The 12,437-nt window shown below is 37.3% G+C and overlaps 9 protein-coding genes across 9 annotated transcripts; 5 read left to right on the top strand and 4 right to left on the bottom strand. All coding sequences in view use genetic code 12, as the record gives it.

Moving 5' to 3' along the window:
- Nucleotides 1–164: 164 nt before the first annotated feature.
- Nucleotides 165–466, top strand: KGF56_003654 (uncharacterized protein; the record flags this gene model as incomplete). Its single annotated transcript, XM_049325009.1, has 1 exon — nucleotides 165–466. A coding segment is annotated over one exon (302 nt), but the record flags the coding sequence as incomplete, so codon positions are not given.
- A 429-nt stretch (nucleotides 467–895) lies between these two features.
- On the bottom strand, nucleotides 896–1,567 carry KGF56_003653 (uncharacterized protein; the record flags this gene model as incomplete). Its single annotated transcript, XM_049325007.1, has 1 exon — nucleotides 896–1,567. One exon carries the CDS (start codon nucleotides 1,565–1,567, stop codon nucleotides 896–898), a length of 672 nt encoding a protein of 223 aa, XP_049179355.1.
- Nucleotides 1,568–1,885: 318 nt separating this feature from the next.
- KGF56_003652 (polyphosphatase) lies at nucleotides 1,886–2,440 on the top strand (the record flags this gene model as incomplete). The annotated part of the gene is made up of 1 exon (XM_049325006.1): nucleotides 1,886–2,440. One exon carries the CDS (start codon nucleotides 1,886–1,888, stop codon nucleotides 2,438–2,440), a length of 555 nt encoding a protein of 184 aa, XP_049179354.1.
- A 78-nt stretch (nucleotides 2,441–2,518) lies between these two features.
- KGF56_003651 (uncharacterized protein) lies at nucleotides 2,519–3,472 on the bottom strand (the record flags this gene model as incomplete). Its single annotated transcript, XM_049325005.1, has 1 exon — nucleotides 2,519–3,472. One exon carries the CDS (start codon nucleotides 3,470–3,472, stop codon nucleotides 2,519–2,521), a length of 954 nt encoding a protein of 317 aa, XP_049179353.1.
- Nucleotides 3,473–3,580: 108 nt separating this feature from the next.
- KGF56_003650 (uncharacterized protein) lies at nucleotides 3,581–4,408 on the bottom strand (the record flags this gene model as incomplete). The annotated part of the gene is made up of 1 exon (XM_049325004.1): nucleotides 3,581–4,408. The coding sequence occupies one exon, from the start codon at nucleotides 4,406–4,408 to the stop codon at nucleotides 3,581–3,583; it is 828 nt and encodes a 275-aa protein (XP_049179352.1).
- A 1,068-nt stretch (nucleotides 4,409–5,476) lies between these two features.
- Nucleotides 5,477–6,020, top strand: KGF56_003649 (mitochondrial 37S ribosomal protein YMR31; the record flags this gene model as incomplete). Its single annotated transcript, XM_049325003.1, has 2 exons — nucleotides 5,477–5,543; nucleotides 5,779–6,020. 2 exons carry the CDS (start codon nucleotides 5,477–5,479, stop codon nucleotides 6,018–6,020), a joined length of 309 nt encoding a protein of 102 aa, XP_049179351.1.
- A 380-nt stretch (nucleotides 6,021–6,400) lies between these two features.
- KGF56_003648 (proteasome core particle subunit beta 7) lies at nucleotides 6,401–7,255 on the top strand (the record flags this gene model as incomplete). The annotated part of the gene is made up of 1 exon (XM_049325002.1): nucleotides 6,401–7,255. The coding sequence occupies one exon, from the start codon at nucleotides 6,401–6,403 to the stop codon at nucleotides 7,253–7,255; it is 855 nt and encodes a 284-aa protein (XP_049179350.1).
- Nucleotides 7,256–7,853: 598 nt separating this feature from the next.
- Nucleotides 7,854–9,254, top strand: PDE1 (3',5'-cyclic-nucleotide phosphodiesterase PDE1; the record flags this gene model as incomplete). The annotated part of the gene is made up of 1 exon (XM_049325001.1): nucleotides 7,854–9,254. One exon carries the CDS (start codon nucleotides 7,854–7,856, stop codon nucleotides 9,252–9,254), a length of 1,401 nt encoding a protein of 466 aa, XP_049179349.1.
- A 60-nt stretch (nucleotides 9,255–9,314) lies between these two features.
- On the bottom strand, nucleotides 9,315–11,006 carry RET2 (coatomer subunit delta; the record flags this gene model as incomplete). Its single annotated transcript, XM_049325000.1, has 1 exon — nucleotides 9,315–11,006. One exon carries the CDS (start codon nucleotides 11,004–11,006, stop codon nucleotides 9,315–9,317), a length of 1,692 nt encoding a protein of 563 aa, XP_049179348.1.
- Between the last annotated feature and the right edge of the window lie 1,431 nt (nucleotides 11,007–12,437).

Raw genomic sequence — 12,437 nt, 5'->3', positions numbered from 1 at the left:
TATTCTTCAACGACTTTCTCAATCAGTTGAAATACTCATTGTTTTTTTTTTTTTTCTTTCTTTCTTTTTTTTCTCTCTCTCTCTCTGTCTCTTTTGAAGTCTTCTTGTTTATATAAGGATACTAGACTTGTTACTAACGATGGACCAGAAAGGCGGTGCTTTAGACCAAATACTATTAGAAGATATAGCGAGGTATTGTCCACAACAGTTTTTATCATTCCATCAATGTATGGCCCTTCCTCAACCAGATCCAGAACATTGTTTAAATCAGCAGATTGAATTGACCAAATGTATTAAAACCGTAGTACCGTCATTTCAGAAAATACAAGCAACATGTTCGGGAAAATTACAAGCATACGAAGCTTGTCTAAGAATGTACAAGAGTGATACAAGGAGGTGTACAAATGAACTAGAGGGATTGCGAAGTTGTGCCTTTGGGTCAATCCAGAAAAGGCCTATCGAGTGACACTATCGACACTATCGACACTATCGAGCGACACTATCGAGCGACACTATCGAGCGACACTATCGAGCAGAGCGAGATAGTAGAGCAAGCAGAATGAGATAGTGTTTTAACAAGGTACAAATTGTCGGTGGCAGTTGGTCTCGCTCTGCTCGATAGTGTCGATAGTGCCGGTGGCAGTTAGCCAGTGCTGCTCCACTATCGAGCAGAACTGACTGACACTATCCAGTAGCGAGATAGAAGAGCAGCACTGACTAATGACACTAGAGAGCGAAGCACAAACAATCTTGTACTAGACAGTTTTTTATGTATTAATGAGGTAAAGAAGGAGGCATTGCTTAAGATTATTCTATATTTTGCTTAAGATAATCTCCTATATTCCCTTTAAGATGATCTCCTATATTTCGCTTAAGATGATCTCCTATATTTCGCTTAAGATGATCTCCTATATTTCGGAGTAAGATTCTCTATTCGTACCTTGCTCAAAAAATTCTTTGTTAAATCCTTCAATTGCTTTGGTTTATCATGAGTTTCTTCTATCTCATACTTATGATGTAATAACTCATGCTCTATATCTTCCTTATGCTTGATTTTAGTTTCTGGATCATCTTTAGCATGATATTTGTTCCAATGGTGTTCTTCATACTCACTTTCAAAATCCAAATGATGGCCTGATCCAAATCCAAAATCAGGTAGTTCACCACCCTTGTTATGGAATTCCAACCACTCATCCAAACTAATACTGCCATCAAGATTCTTGTCGAATAATTTAAAAATCGAATCAATAACCATTATTTGATCTTCTGGCGTTACAATGCGTCTGTTTGCACCCATTCCGGACCCGTCACCAATGATTTGCTCATGAACCAATCCAAAGATGTTCAAAACATCGTTCTTATCCCAATAGCCTCTACCTTTAAGATCATGTAATATGAAGAAAGTCTTTCCATCATACTCAGAAAGACCATGTTCTTCCAACATATGCCAATCTTGCCACCTCAAATTAGCTGGCTTCTCTCTCAAAACAGTTTGAGAATGACCCCCATGGGCTAGCAGACCAATTGCCCAGAATAAACCCAACACCAATGACGAAAGTACCTTCATTATAATAAATTATACCAAAGTACTCTTTATGAAAGTTCTCTCCAAAGTGAAAAAAAAAAAGATGATAGACGAAAACAAAAAACGAGGGAAAAATAAAAAAACCACGCCCAATTATAGCGCGAACTCGACACGACAATTGGGCGAACTTCGCTCCACTCGCACCACATCGGCACTGTGCTACGCTCTTCCGCTCGCCCTGTTCGCGGTGAAACCCCGAGCCGCGCAATAAAAAAGGCCACTTTTTCTCTTCCCCCCTCCTCCCATGGGGATACTATCTTTACTCAATAGAAAGTTATTGAGAGCTCCCAATTTCTGCCAATGAGTGACTATGTCAACCCCAATTTGCCTATAAAATCTACAGAGGCAAGAGTAGGTCGAAATAACCAGAGGTACAATGACGAAACAGGGGCAAGAATAGTTGCAGGTTGTGTTTGTTTAAACGAGACAAAGGATAAGATTATAATGATTACGTCTTCGAAAAATAAGGGGAAATGGATTTTACCCAAGGGAGGCAATGAATTGGACGAGCTGTTGATAGAAACAGCTGTTAGAGAAACATGGGAGGAAGCAGGTATTGAAGGTATGGTTGTTAAGAAACTACCTGTCGTTTTAGATTCAAGAGGGTCAAAAGCGCCAGTTATCAAAGGGGAATTCGACAAGATTATTCCAAAAAGCGAATTTCATTTTTTTGAGTTACTGGTTAATCAATTGAGTATGGAGTGGCCCGAGGTCAAAAAGAGACAAAGAAGATGGTGTACGTATTCAGAAGCAAAACACGAATTAGTCAAACTGAAGAGACCTGAACTTGTGAGTGTCTTGGATCTGAGCTCTATTGTAAGAGATACAAATGACGAAAACAAGGATAATTATTGAATATATATATATATATATATATATATATGAGGTTACCTATGAAGTTTGCAAGCATGTTGGCTTGTTGATTTGAGTTTCCTATTTTAATAACCCTCCCATGAAGTTTGCAAGCATGTTGGCTTGTTGATTTGAGTTTCCAAGTATTAAATTGAAATAAAGCTTACCAATGTACTCTACTGGTACCAAAAACTTGTTCTTTTGTAACTCTGGCTTATAGTAATCGTATAGTTTTAGAAATTTCTGACTATTTGTTTGAGGTTCCTTTTGTAAAGTTTCAACCAACAATTGTAGGAAATTTAATAATGGATACTTTTCAAAATAGATCACACCCTTGATTTCTTCTTCTTTATCTGTTTTCACCTTATTGATAAACAACGATAATGCCTCCTTCATGAACTTTATATTTTCTAAATATGCATAATTTATTATAGCTCTCGATAAATACACTCCAGGATCAATACCGGAATTCTTCTGAGATAACTCATATAAGTAGTCAACATAAACAGGAACCGACTCAAAAGTACCCAAGATCAAATGCAATTCAGCAATGGCAAAGATCTTACTCTTTTTTTCTTCTTCCTCCTTCCCTGCACCACTATTATTCTTCAATGCAGAGATAAATTTAGTTCCAAATAAATGATGCAAATCACAATCACCAAATACCTTGCACTCTGAAGATTTCTGTGACCATGCAATACTACTCTTTGCCAAGTCATTGAGCAGGGGATCATCATTGGGCAAACTTGAGATCAACTCAATTAATTTATGCTTTGCGTCCTTGTCACCAACGTCCAATTTTTCCTCTTCATAGATTTGTATAAGATAACTAAGCAAATCCGATGCCGATGCATATTCTTTGTTCTTGATTAATGTTGACGTGCCCTGGTATAACAAATCCCTGGCTTCTTTATACTGTTTGGACTTGACATATCTATTCGTTATAGTTCTCAACGTTTGATGGGCTTCATAAAATGAGCCGGCATCGATCTTAGCCTGAAATCGCTGTATCGTCTTTGTCAACTTATCTGCCATCTTATCAAACCCCGTAGTGTTACTGTTGCTGTTGCTGTTGCTGTTGGTGCTGGTGGTGGTGGTGGTATAAAGTATGGAAAAGTTTTGGACAGGGTTTTCTTTAAAGTTTCAATTGTAGGTACGCTTGGTAGCGACTTGATCAACCTTGAGGTACCCATTTTCATCCAACTTCAACACGTACCTTGTACCCAAGTAATCATTTGAGTAAACCACTTGGTCACAAATCTTTAACCAATACGTGAGGAAAGGCAAAGAGTACATTGTAGTTTGGTGGATGTTGATGATTTTCAATTTTGGAAAACTACTTGGCAGCATAATGTATCCCTGATCTTTCATTGCGTAGTAAACTTGAATCAAACTAATCATTTTCAAGTCTAGCAGTTCTAGAGTTTGCCCGCTTGAATATACCAACTTGGCCAAGATCATTGCCACTTGCTTTGCTAAAGACTTGGTTTCATAGAACCCTCTTTCAGAATCGGTTTTGGCATACAAGGAATTGATCGTATCAAGAAAGGAAATCTTTTTTGTTCGTTTAAGGCACAGGTTAGAAATAAACTTTAGTGTTTTTAAACTAAAATTGGTATGGATTGTTAGTTCACCAAGTTTTCTTGCAAACCGACTGTGACTAGAAGATGCTTCCAAGATAATGCTCAAGTATACCACTGAGTGAGGCAATAAATTCAACATTTTGGAAAAATCGTGTATGCCAATTAGAACAGTTAGTGAAATCAAATTGGTGAAATTGGTTACATGGGTAATGAGAGCAGTTGTTGGTGAATGGAAACATAGAGCTTTTATTTTCGGAGCTAATCCTTGCTTGATCAATTGTTTTAGTGCCTTGGACGAGATTGAAGTTGGCGAGGATCCTAATACCAATGGTTGCAATGTGAATAGTAGATATTGGTGCTCGTATAGAGTCTTGCACGTGTAGAGCATGGGGATGATAAATTTATAGTTTCTATCGGTGCGCCATTTCTCAAATAGAATTTTTGATATTATAGGCAGGGGAAGATCGATAATGGTCAATACCTTATTGCTCATGAACAGCTCAACTCAACCAAAAAAGCGCCTACTCTAAACAGCAAACAGCATCATGTAGATAATAAGTCAAGTTTAGAGATTTATGATATGTTGCAAAACAACGTATCTAGCTATTCCATTTACTGGTATAGATTTGTTTGTTTTTTTTTAACAAATGGCTGCGAAAAATTTAAAGAGGAGAAAAAAAAGGACATCTCGTTTTGCTCACTATCTCGCTTCGCTCGATAGTGTCAAAGTATGGCTCTGGCTCTAAAGTGTTGCTCACTATCGAGCGAAGCGAGATAGTGTCAATAGTATGACACTGAAGTTTTGCTCGCTATCTCGCTTCGCTCGATAGTGTCAATAGTATGGCTCCAAAGTGATGCTCACTATTTTGCCCTGCTCAGTAGTGTTGATGAGAGCTAGTGTTGACTTTGAAGGAATATTGCTCAATTATAGAGAAATTAAATCAATTAATATAGTGTAGTCATTTGCATATATTATCAATTGTACGCATTCGTTTCTAGAGCAATGCTATTTAAAGCCAGATTCATGAGGTGTAGTCAGTTTCCCGATGGACTTCCACAATCCACTTGTTCTGTATAACTAAACGAGAAAGCATAGTCTAATTATAACTATAACAATTATAGATAACGGGTGACTCAAACCAAAATAAAAAAAAACTGTTTTGTATGGATTCAAGCCGCCCGAAAACCCTGGCTGTTATCACCTCACTTTTTTTTCCTACTCAATCAACCGCCCCCTTAACTGATAGCAAGGGAAAAAATATAATAAGCGCGCATGGGTAGAGATACCGCCGCCTGAGTTTCCCAAAATGGAAATCCATAAAGAAGTACCAAAAAAGAAAAGAAAAAAAAAAAAGAAAAATAGCAGAAAGCATTTATATATAAAAGGAGAGTTAAAGAAGCATAGACTTGGTCTAACAGTAAAGCAGATTAGGAAGAAACAAAGTGTATAGGAACAATGAGAGCAACAACAAGACTATTAAAGCATACAATCAAATTTGTAGGTGGCCCACATCCTATCCCAAGTATGTAATTAAACCCCTAAATGATTAGGACTATCCAATCAATTTTAAATGATTAGGACTATCCAATCAATTTCAAATGATTAGGACTATCCAATCAATTTCAAATGATTAGGACTATCCAATCAATTTCAAATTTTCAAGGCTATCCAATCAATTTCAAATTATCAAGGCTATCCAATCCATTTGACTCTTTGGGTTTGGGTTTATATACTAACTTGAAATTTTTTTTTTCCAGAACCATATCCAGCTAAGGCACATCCATTTGCCCCAAATGGTATAATACCAGGCAAAATGGGTATTTCAACAACAGTAAAAAGCTCTTTTTCCATTTCGAGTTATCACAATGCTAATCCGGTGCAGCCCCAACATGGGGAATTTTTCGCTAGAAGTGAATTACCCGAAAGATTCAGATATAAGCCAGTTAAAGACTTTGAAATGGAACAGATTATTAGTGGTGGTGCTGAAATTGTATACTAGATCAAGCTAATACTGAAAAGTACAATTACTACAAACTATTTATAGAGACTAGGTTCAATAAAATACAAATTATATATATATAGTCTAGTTTGGCCTTTATAAAAATTGTAACTATCCCTTGTATCTTATATCCCTTGTATCTTATCCTTTATATCTTATCCTTTATATCCTTTGTAATCTTTTCTATCTCTTTGTACCTCCAATGAGTCAACACAATGGTTGAAACTTTGTTTATTGTGGAGATTCATTGTCGCGACATTTCTTACATTTACGACATCAAAATTTCCAACGAGTGGAAAAAAAAATAGAGGGAGATATTATTGCCACTAATTCGATTGATCATCTCTTGGTATACCATTGAGCTTCTGTTACTTTACACTATGAACCACGAACCATATCATTGGGGTAGACCTTTGGACGAGATTTATGGTCCCTATAATCATAGAATTTCCCAGGCAAACAATGCCGAGTTTATAGATTATAACCATCACTCATTGCACCAGCAGTCTTTCCCCAAAATGAATACGCAACAACCCATTATTACAGGAACTTCTATAGTCGCTTCGAAGTTTGCTAATGGTATAATAATGGCGGCAGATAATGTTGGATCCTATGGCTCGCTATTACGTTTCAACAATTTGGAAAGGTTGATAAAAATAGGCTCGGAAACCGTTGTGGGTATTTCAGGAGACATTTCCGACTTGCAGTACATTGAAAGGTTATTAGATGAGTTGGAAATCGAAGAAGAAGTTTATGACAACGAAGAAGGCGATTTTCTTAGAGCTCCTAATGTGCATGAATACTTGTCTAGAGTGATGTATAATAGAAGGTCGAGGATGAATCCATTGTGGAATAGTATAGTAGTCGGAGGGTTCGATAAAGACAGAAAACCATTTTTGAAATACGTTGATTTGTTGGGTGTCACGTATCATGCATCAACTATTGCTACTGGATTCGGTTCACATTTAGCTATACCTTTGTTGAGAAATGCTATACCTGATGACAAGGACTATGTGAAAGTAAAGGAAGACGAAATCAAAAAAGTTGTTGATGACTGTATGAGAGTATTATTTTACAGAGATGCAAGGTCCGGAGAATCTTTTTCGCGGGTAGTTATTAAACTTGATGAAGAATCTGGAAAATTGGACTTTGATTTTGAAAAGGGTGTTAAAGTGGGAAATCAAAGCTGGAGATTTGCAAAGGATATTAGAGGCTATGCAAGTAAACAGCAGTAAATAGCCAGATATCTATATTAGGCATTGAGGAATAAATGACAGGGTAAAGTTGTTTCTTGTGACTCTTTCTCTACCAACACTATCGAGCAGAGCGACACTATCGAGCAGAGCGAGATAGTGTTGTAACAAGCTACTGAGTATTGCTACACTATAAACACTATCTCGCTCTGCTCGATAGTGTTGTACCAAGCTACTGATGAACACTATCTCGCTTTCCTCGATAGTGTTGTACCAAGCTACTGAGTATTGCTCCACAGTCTAACGACAGTGATGTATAACAACGGCAGTCTAACGGTACCAATGGGGATTCTTAACCGCCCAAAGTAAAAAAAAAAAAGAAATAAAAAAAGAAATGATAAAAATGTCAAAACTTTACTTGGGAAAGCCCAAAGAGTAGATAGATAAGGAAAGCCTTTTTGGGGATTTTATTGAGACAAAGGGTTTTATTTTGGGAAGCTTACTGGAGTTTAGTTTATCAGATTGAGATTGGTACTATTTCAAACCAGCTGACACTTTTATTTTTTGTTTTTATTCTCAATTACTATCTCATTATACCCATTTCAAAAGAAAAGCTGCTATATAATTATTTATCCACTACATGTCGTTTGAAATAACGTTTCTCGGAACTAGCGGTGGCCCTTTAGAAGGCAACACATGCTCGATTCTTTTAAAGTCGGCTAATATCTCATATCCACTGATTCTCAACCTCAACAATCTCAAAGAAGAAGACTTTCAAGATGAGCTACATTCTAAAGAGAAGGACCAACAAGAGGACCAACAAGATGAGCTGCATTCTAAAGAGAAGGACCAACAAGACGAGTTAATTTGTATAGATGCTGGATCAGGTATGGGAAAATTAGCAGAGATAATTCATCAAGAGAGCAAATTTCAAAAATCCTGGTGTAGTTTACTCAACTACTATCCAGATTCCGAAGATATTGAATACTATTACCATCACACAATTCAACTAACTCAACCATTCAGCAAATTGAGCAAGTTTAATGCGATATTGTGCATAAAGTACATATACCAAAAATTAAACAATTTTCTAATATCTCATCCTCATTTAGACCATGTTTCCTCACTAGTCATCAACTCCGCTGGTTTTACTACAAACAATCCGCCAAAACGGGTTTATGGATCCAAATACACCATGAATTCGCTACAGCGTCATTGTTTCAATGGAGAAGTGTGGCCCAACATGCCCAGTTTTGATGTCCTATCATTAAACCAAATAAAGTATAAAAAAAATGTCAAAGTGGGGAATTACAATGTACGCATGTTCCCCCTAAGTCATGGTCAATTAAACCTAATAGAAGGAAAAAAGCATAAATCGACACTGTCATCATCACATCATTCAAGTGTGACAACCATCCCCGCTGGTGTCAGTAATGATGAGTTTATTATGACAAAAATAAGTCAAGATGAAAAAAGAGACTCAATAGGGAGCGGAAGCGGGCTCAATATAGAGGATCTAGATCAAGATGCAGTATCACTGCACTATTTATCTTCGGCATTTTTGATATCACGAAATAATTCCCATCTCTTGATATTTGGAGATTTCGAAAGCGATGCAACAAGTGGCTTGGATTATAATTTACAAATTTGGCAAGAAGTAGCACCATTGATTCTTCAAGGTAGTTTAAAAGCAATCATTCTTGAGTGTTCGAATAGTTTTGAAATTGATGAGAATAAATTATATGGACATTTAACTCCAAGACACGTCATTAATGAATTGACACAATTGTCTAAGGAATGTCAAAAACTACAACAGCAGCAGCAACAGCAGCAGCAGCAACAACAACAGCAACAACAACAACAGCCACTCGTTGGACTTCATATCATTATAAATCATGTAAAAGAGCCATTATTAACGAACCTCCGAGAGATTAAGGATCCACGAAAACAGATTCTTTTTGAATTGAACAAACTCAATGATGAAGAGAATATAGGCTGTTTTTTTTCGGTTGCATTGAGCGGTACCTCTATTATAGTTTAATCATGCATATATGACATCTTTACCTTTCTCCATCACACTCTCCCTCACTTCCGTCTTTATCTATTGCACTATATAACTATCAGAAATAATATTTGAATGTAACTCAAAAGGTAACGATTTCTCCTCATCGTCATTTGTAACAACATCGGTTATTGATATACCACCTAATGAGACATCTCCCTCGACTAACTCCGTGTTAATAATATCGTATTGTAATTCCATAGGAAACAATGACTCCTCTCCCTCTTCGGCATTCTCTATAGGCACACTAAACTCAAACGATCCCAGAGGCTCTTCGAGATCAATTTTCGAAATTGTGAAAACCGTTCCCGTTTGCTCCAATATATCATACGATATCAATTCATTCTCCAGTAACGACAAATCATGGTTTACTACTGGGACTAATATCTTTACATCACATACAGAGAAACCGCCATTGGACTTGTGCGCATCAACGAAATCTCCAGCTAATTCATATTCCAAGGTAACTTGGGCCTGTGAATTATCATCGATGTTTACCCACGCGGTAATCAATAATGGCACGGAACTAGTATCATCAGATTTGCCAACATATCTCCATTTGAAAATCCCCGTGGCTTGATCATCAGATCGAAATGTTTTGGACTTGTCCTTAACGACAATTATATTTTCATTGAGTACCAAATTACGATCAACATTAGGATGGATCTTGAACTGTTTTTTATCTGCCTTGTCATGGATTTTCAATAATAATCTACAGTTTGCTAAACTCAGGTCATTTATTCTCAACTGCAAATCTCCCTTGACTTCGGAAGAAGTGATTGAGCCTTCACGAGTTAATTTAGCATTAACCTTTTCATTTATGGTGATTAAGATGCCATTATTAACAATCCTCTGAGTTTGAGGAGCAGCAGGTGATGCACTTTTGGATACCAGAGTAGAAGATGTTTGTTTTTGTAGCTGCTGTTGTGAATGATGGGTGAATAGTGGCTGGTTCGAAAGTAACGGTTCGTTAATCGTTCCCTTTCCCAACATTGCGTGACCAGGTACGCTCTTGGTTGGTTTCTTACCCAATTGTAATCCACCACCTCTTGGTCTACCACTAGCGGAAGTAGTAGAGGAAGTGAAATTGGATTTAGATTCATGTGCAGTTTCAATAGTTGGTGTGGGTTGATAAGTAGGTTGTATTGAAGGCTTGTTCATTCCATAACCGAAATCCAGTGAGCCAGGGCCACCCATACTCATATGCTGTCTAGCCAACTCCTTTCTCTGTATCTCCTTTGCTCTTCTTTTCCTTTCCTCTGTTGCTTCCAATTCCTTGTTTCTTTCGATAATTTCCTGTATCTTCTCCTCGTGGGAGTCCATTTCCAAGAAAGTCAGCACTTGACTAATGGTCAAATTCTCCTTATAGCCCAAATTGATAACTTCGTCAAAGGCATCGATTATATCAAAGGCATTCTCGAATAATTCACGTTCGTCGATATTTCTCAACAAGTTACTTATAGTTGAAGCAAACAAGTGCAATGTATCGATATCCTGTAAAATGTTCGAGCTCTTGTTTGTAATCAAAACAATGTAAAACTCTTCTAATGGTTGGTACACATATCTCACATTATCGTCTTCAACGCTAGTATGTTGACTTGTTGAATTGGAAATCAAACTTGGAAAATAAGCAAGTAAAGCAGTAATTCTATCCTTGGAAATGTCTCTAAATTGTCTCGATATAAGAGCCTTACCACCACGGGTACAAATTGATGCTGCTAAAACAACCATATCCGAGATTCACACAACCTTTAATCACAACTTGTTCTTGGAAATTTGACTTGTCCTTATATCAAATGAAAAAAAATTGAATGGAAAAAAAAAAAATCACTATAATATAAAGAGCGCCTAATTGTGTGTCGCTCTTAATGTAAGTCGATTTGTTTTGCGTGTCCTAAACTCTATTGGTCGTGTCAAAATCGACATTAACAACACTATCGAGCAAAGCGAGATAGTGGAGCATTGACTTCTACCGGCACTAGCAACACTATCGAGCAAAGCGAGATAGTGGAGCATTGAATGCTACTGACACTAGCAATACTATCGAGCAAAGCGAGATAGTGGAGCATTGACTTCTACCAAAACTGACAAATGTGAGTGGCAACGTTTTTTTGTAGTTTTTCACTATCGAGCGACACTTGAAATATGGACGTAAGCACATCTCTACTCTTGTCATTCCCCGGTTTACCTTCTATTCTAGTACTTCTATTGTTTGTATGTGGGTCTCGCATCTTTTCAATCTATTCAAAGTAAATGTCTCTTTGATGTATACTCCATTCCGGTTGTGAAAATCACCGTAGTAGCAAACTGGCAAACCAATGTATTATCTAATGTTTACTAGTCTCGCTTTTCTCGATAGTGGGGGTTGGTAGCAACTAGATCACCCGCTTAGCAGCAGGTCAAATACCTTAAAAGTAAAGTTTGCCTCTTCCCCCCTGCCCCCCTCTTGTTGCAACTCTTTCTGACATCGTTTGGCCTTTGACACATGGTAGCGCACGTCAACGATCTCGACACTATCGAGCGAAACCGAGATATTGGAGTATACTAGCTGCTACTGACACTACTATTCTACTATTCTTACTCCATTTTTTAAGTTTATTACAACTATTTATATCTAGAGACATCTTTACAACTCATCACAACGGATCCCATCATCTTCTATGTTTAATGTGCATTTCTCTTTTCTTGCAACTAAGTCGAGCAGAAAGACTAGTCGAGCAGAGCGAGACATACTATATAGACATGCCATATAGACATACTATATACACTCAACTAGTCTTGCTCTGCTCGATACTCTTTCTGCACGATACTCTTTCTGCTCGACTAGTCTTTCTGCTCAACTAGTCTTTCTGCTCGACTAGTCTTTCTGCTCGACTAGTCTTTCTGCTCGACTAGTCTTTGACTAGTCTTTCTGGTCGACTAGTTCCACTAGTTCCTGATTTCAAAACACTTTGTACACAGGAAGAACCTTCTTCTTTTCCCTCCTCCCACTACTTCATATCCGGCTTGAATGATGTTCAAACGCCAAGTTTTTGCAACTCATGCCATATGTTTTTCCTTCGTCAAAAACTTCACAAAGGAATGAAACGTCAATAACAAAAAAAAAAAAAAGAAAAAGAAAACTTGAAATAATAATAATTATCAAAATGAAAAAAGAGAACT

The sequence above is a fragment of the Candida oxycetoniae genome, assembly GCF_023343755.2.
Source record: "Candida oxycetoniae strain CBS 10844 chromosome Unknown scaffold33, whole genome shotgun sequence".
NCBI lineage: Eukaryota > Fungi > Ascomycota > Pichiomycetes > Serinales > Debaryomycetaceae > Lodderomyces > Lodderomyces oxycetoniae.
Note: the sequence above shows the minus strand (reverse complement) of the source record. Positions and strands in the feature narration are given on the sequence as shown.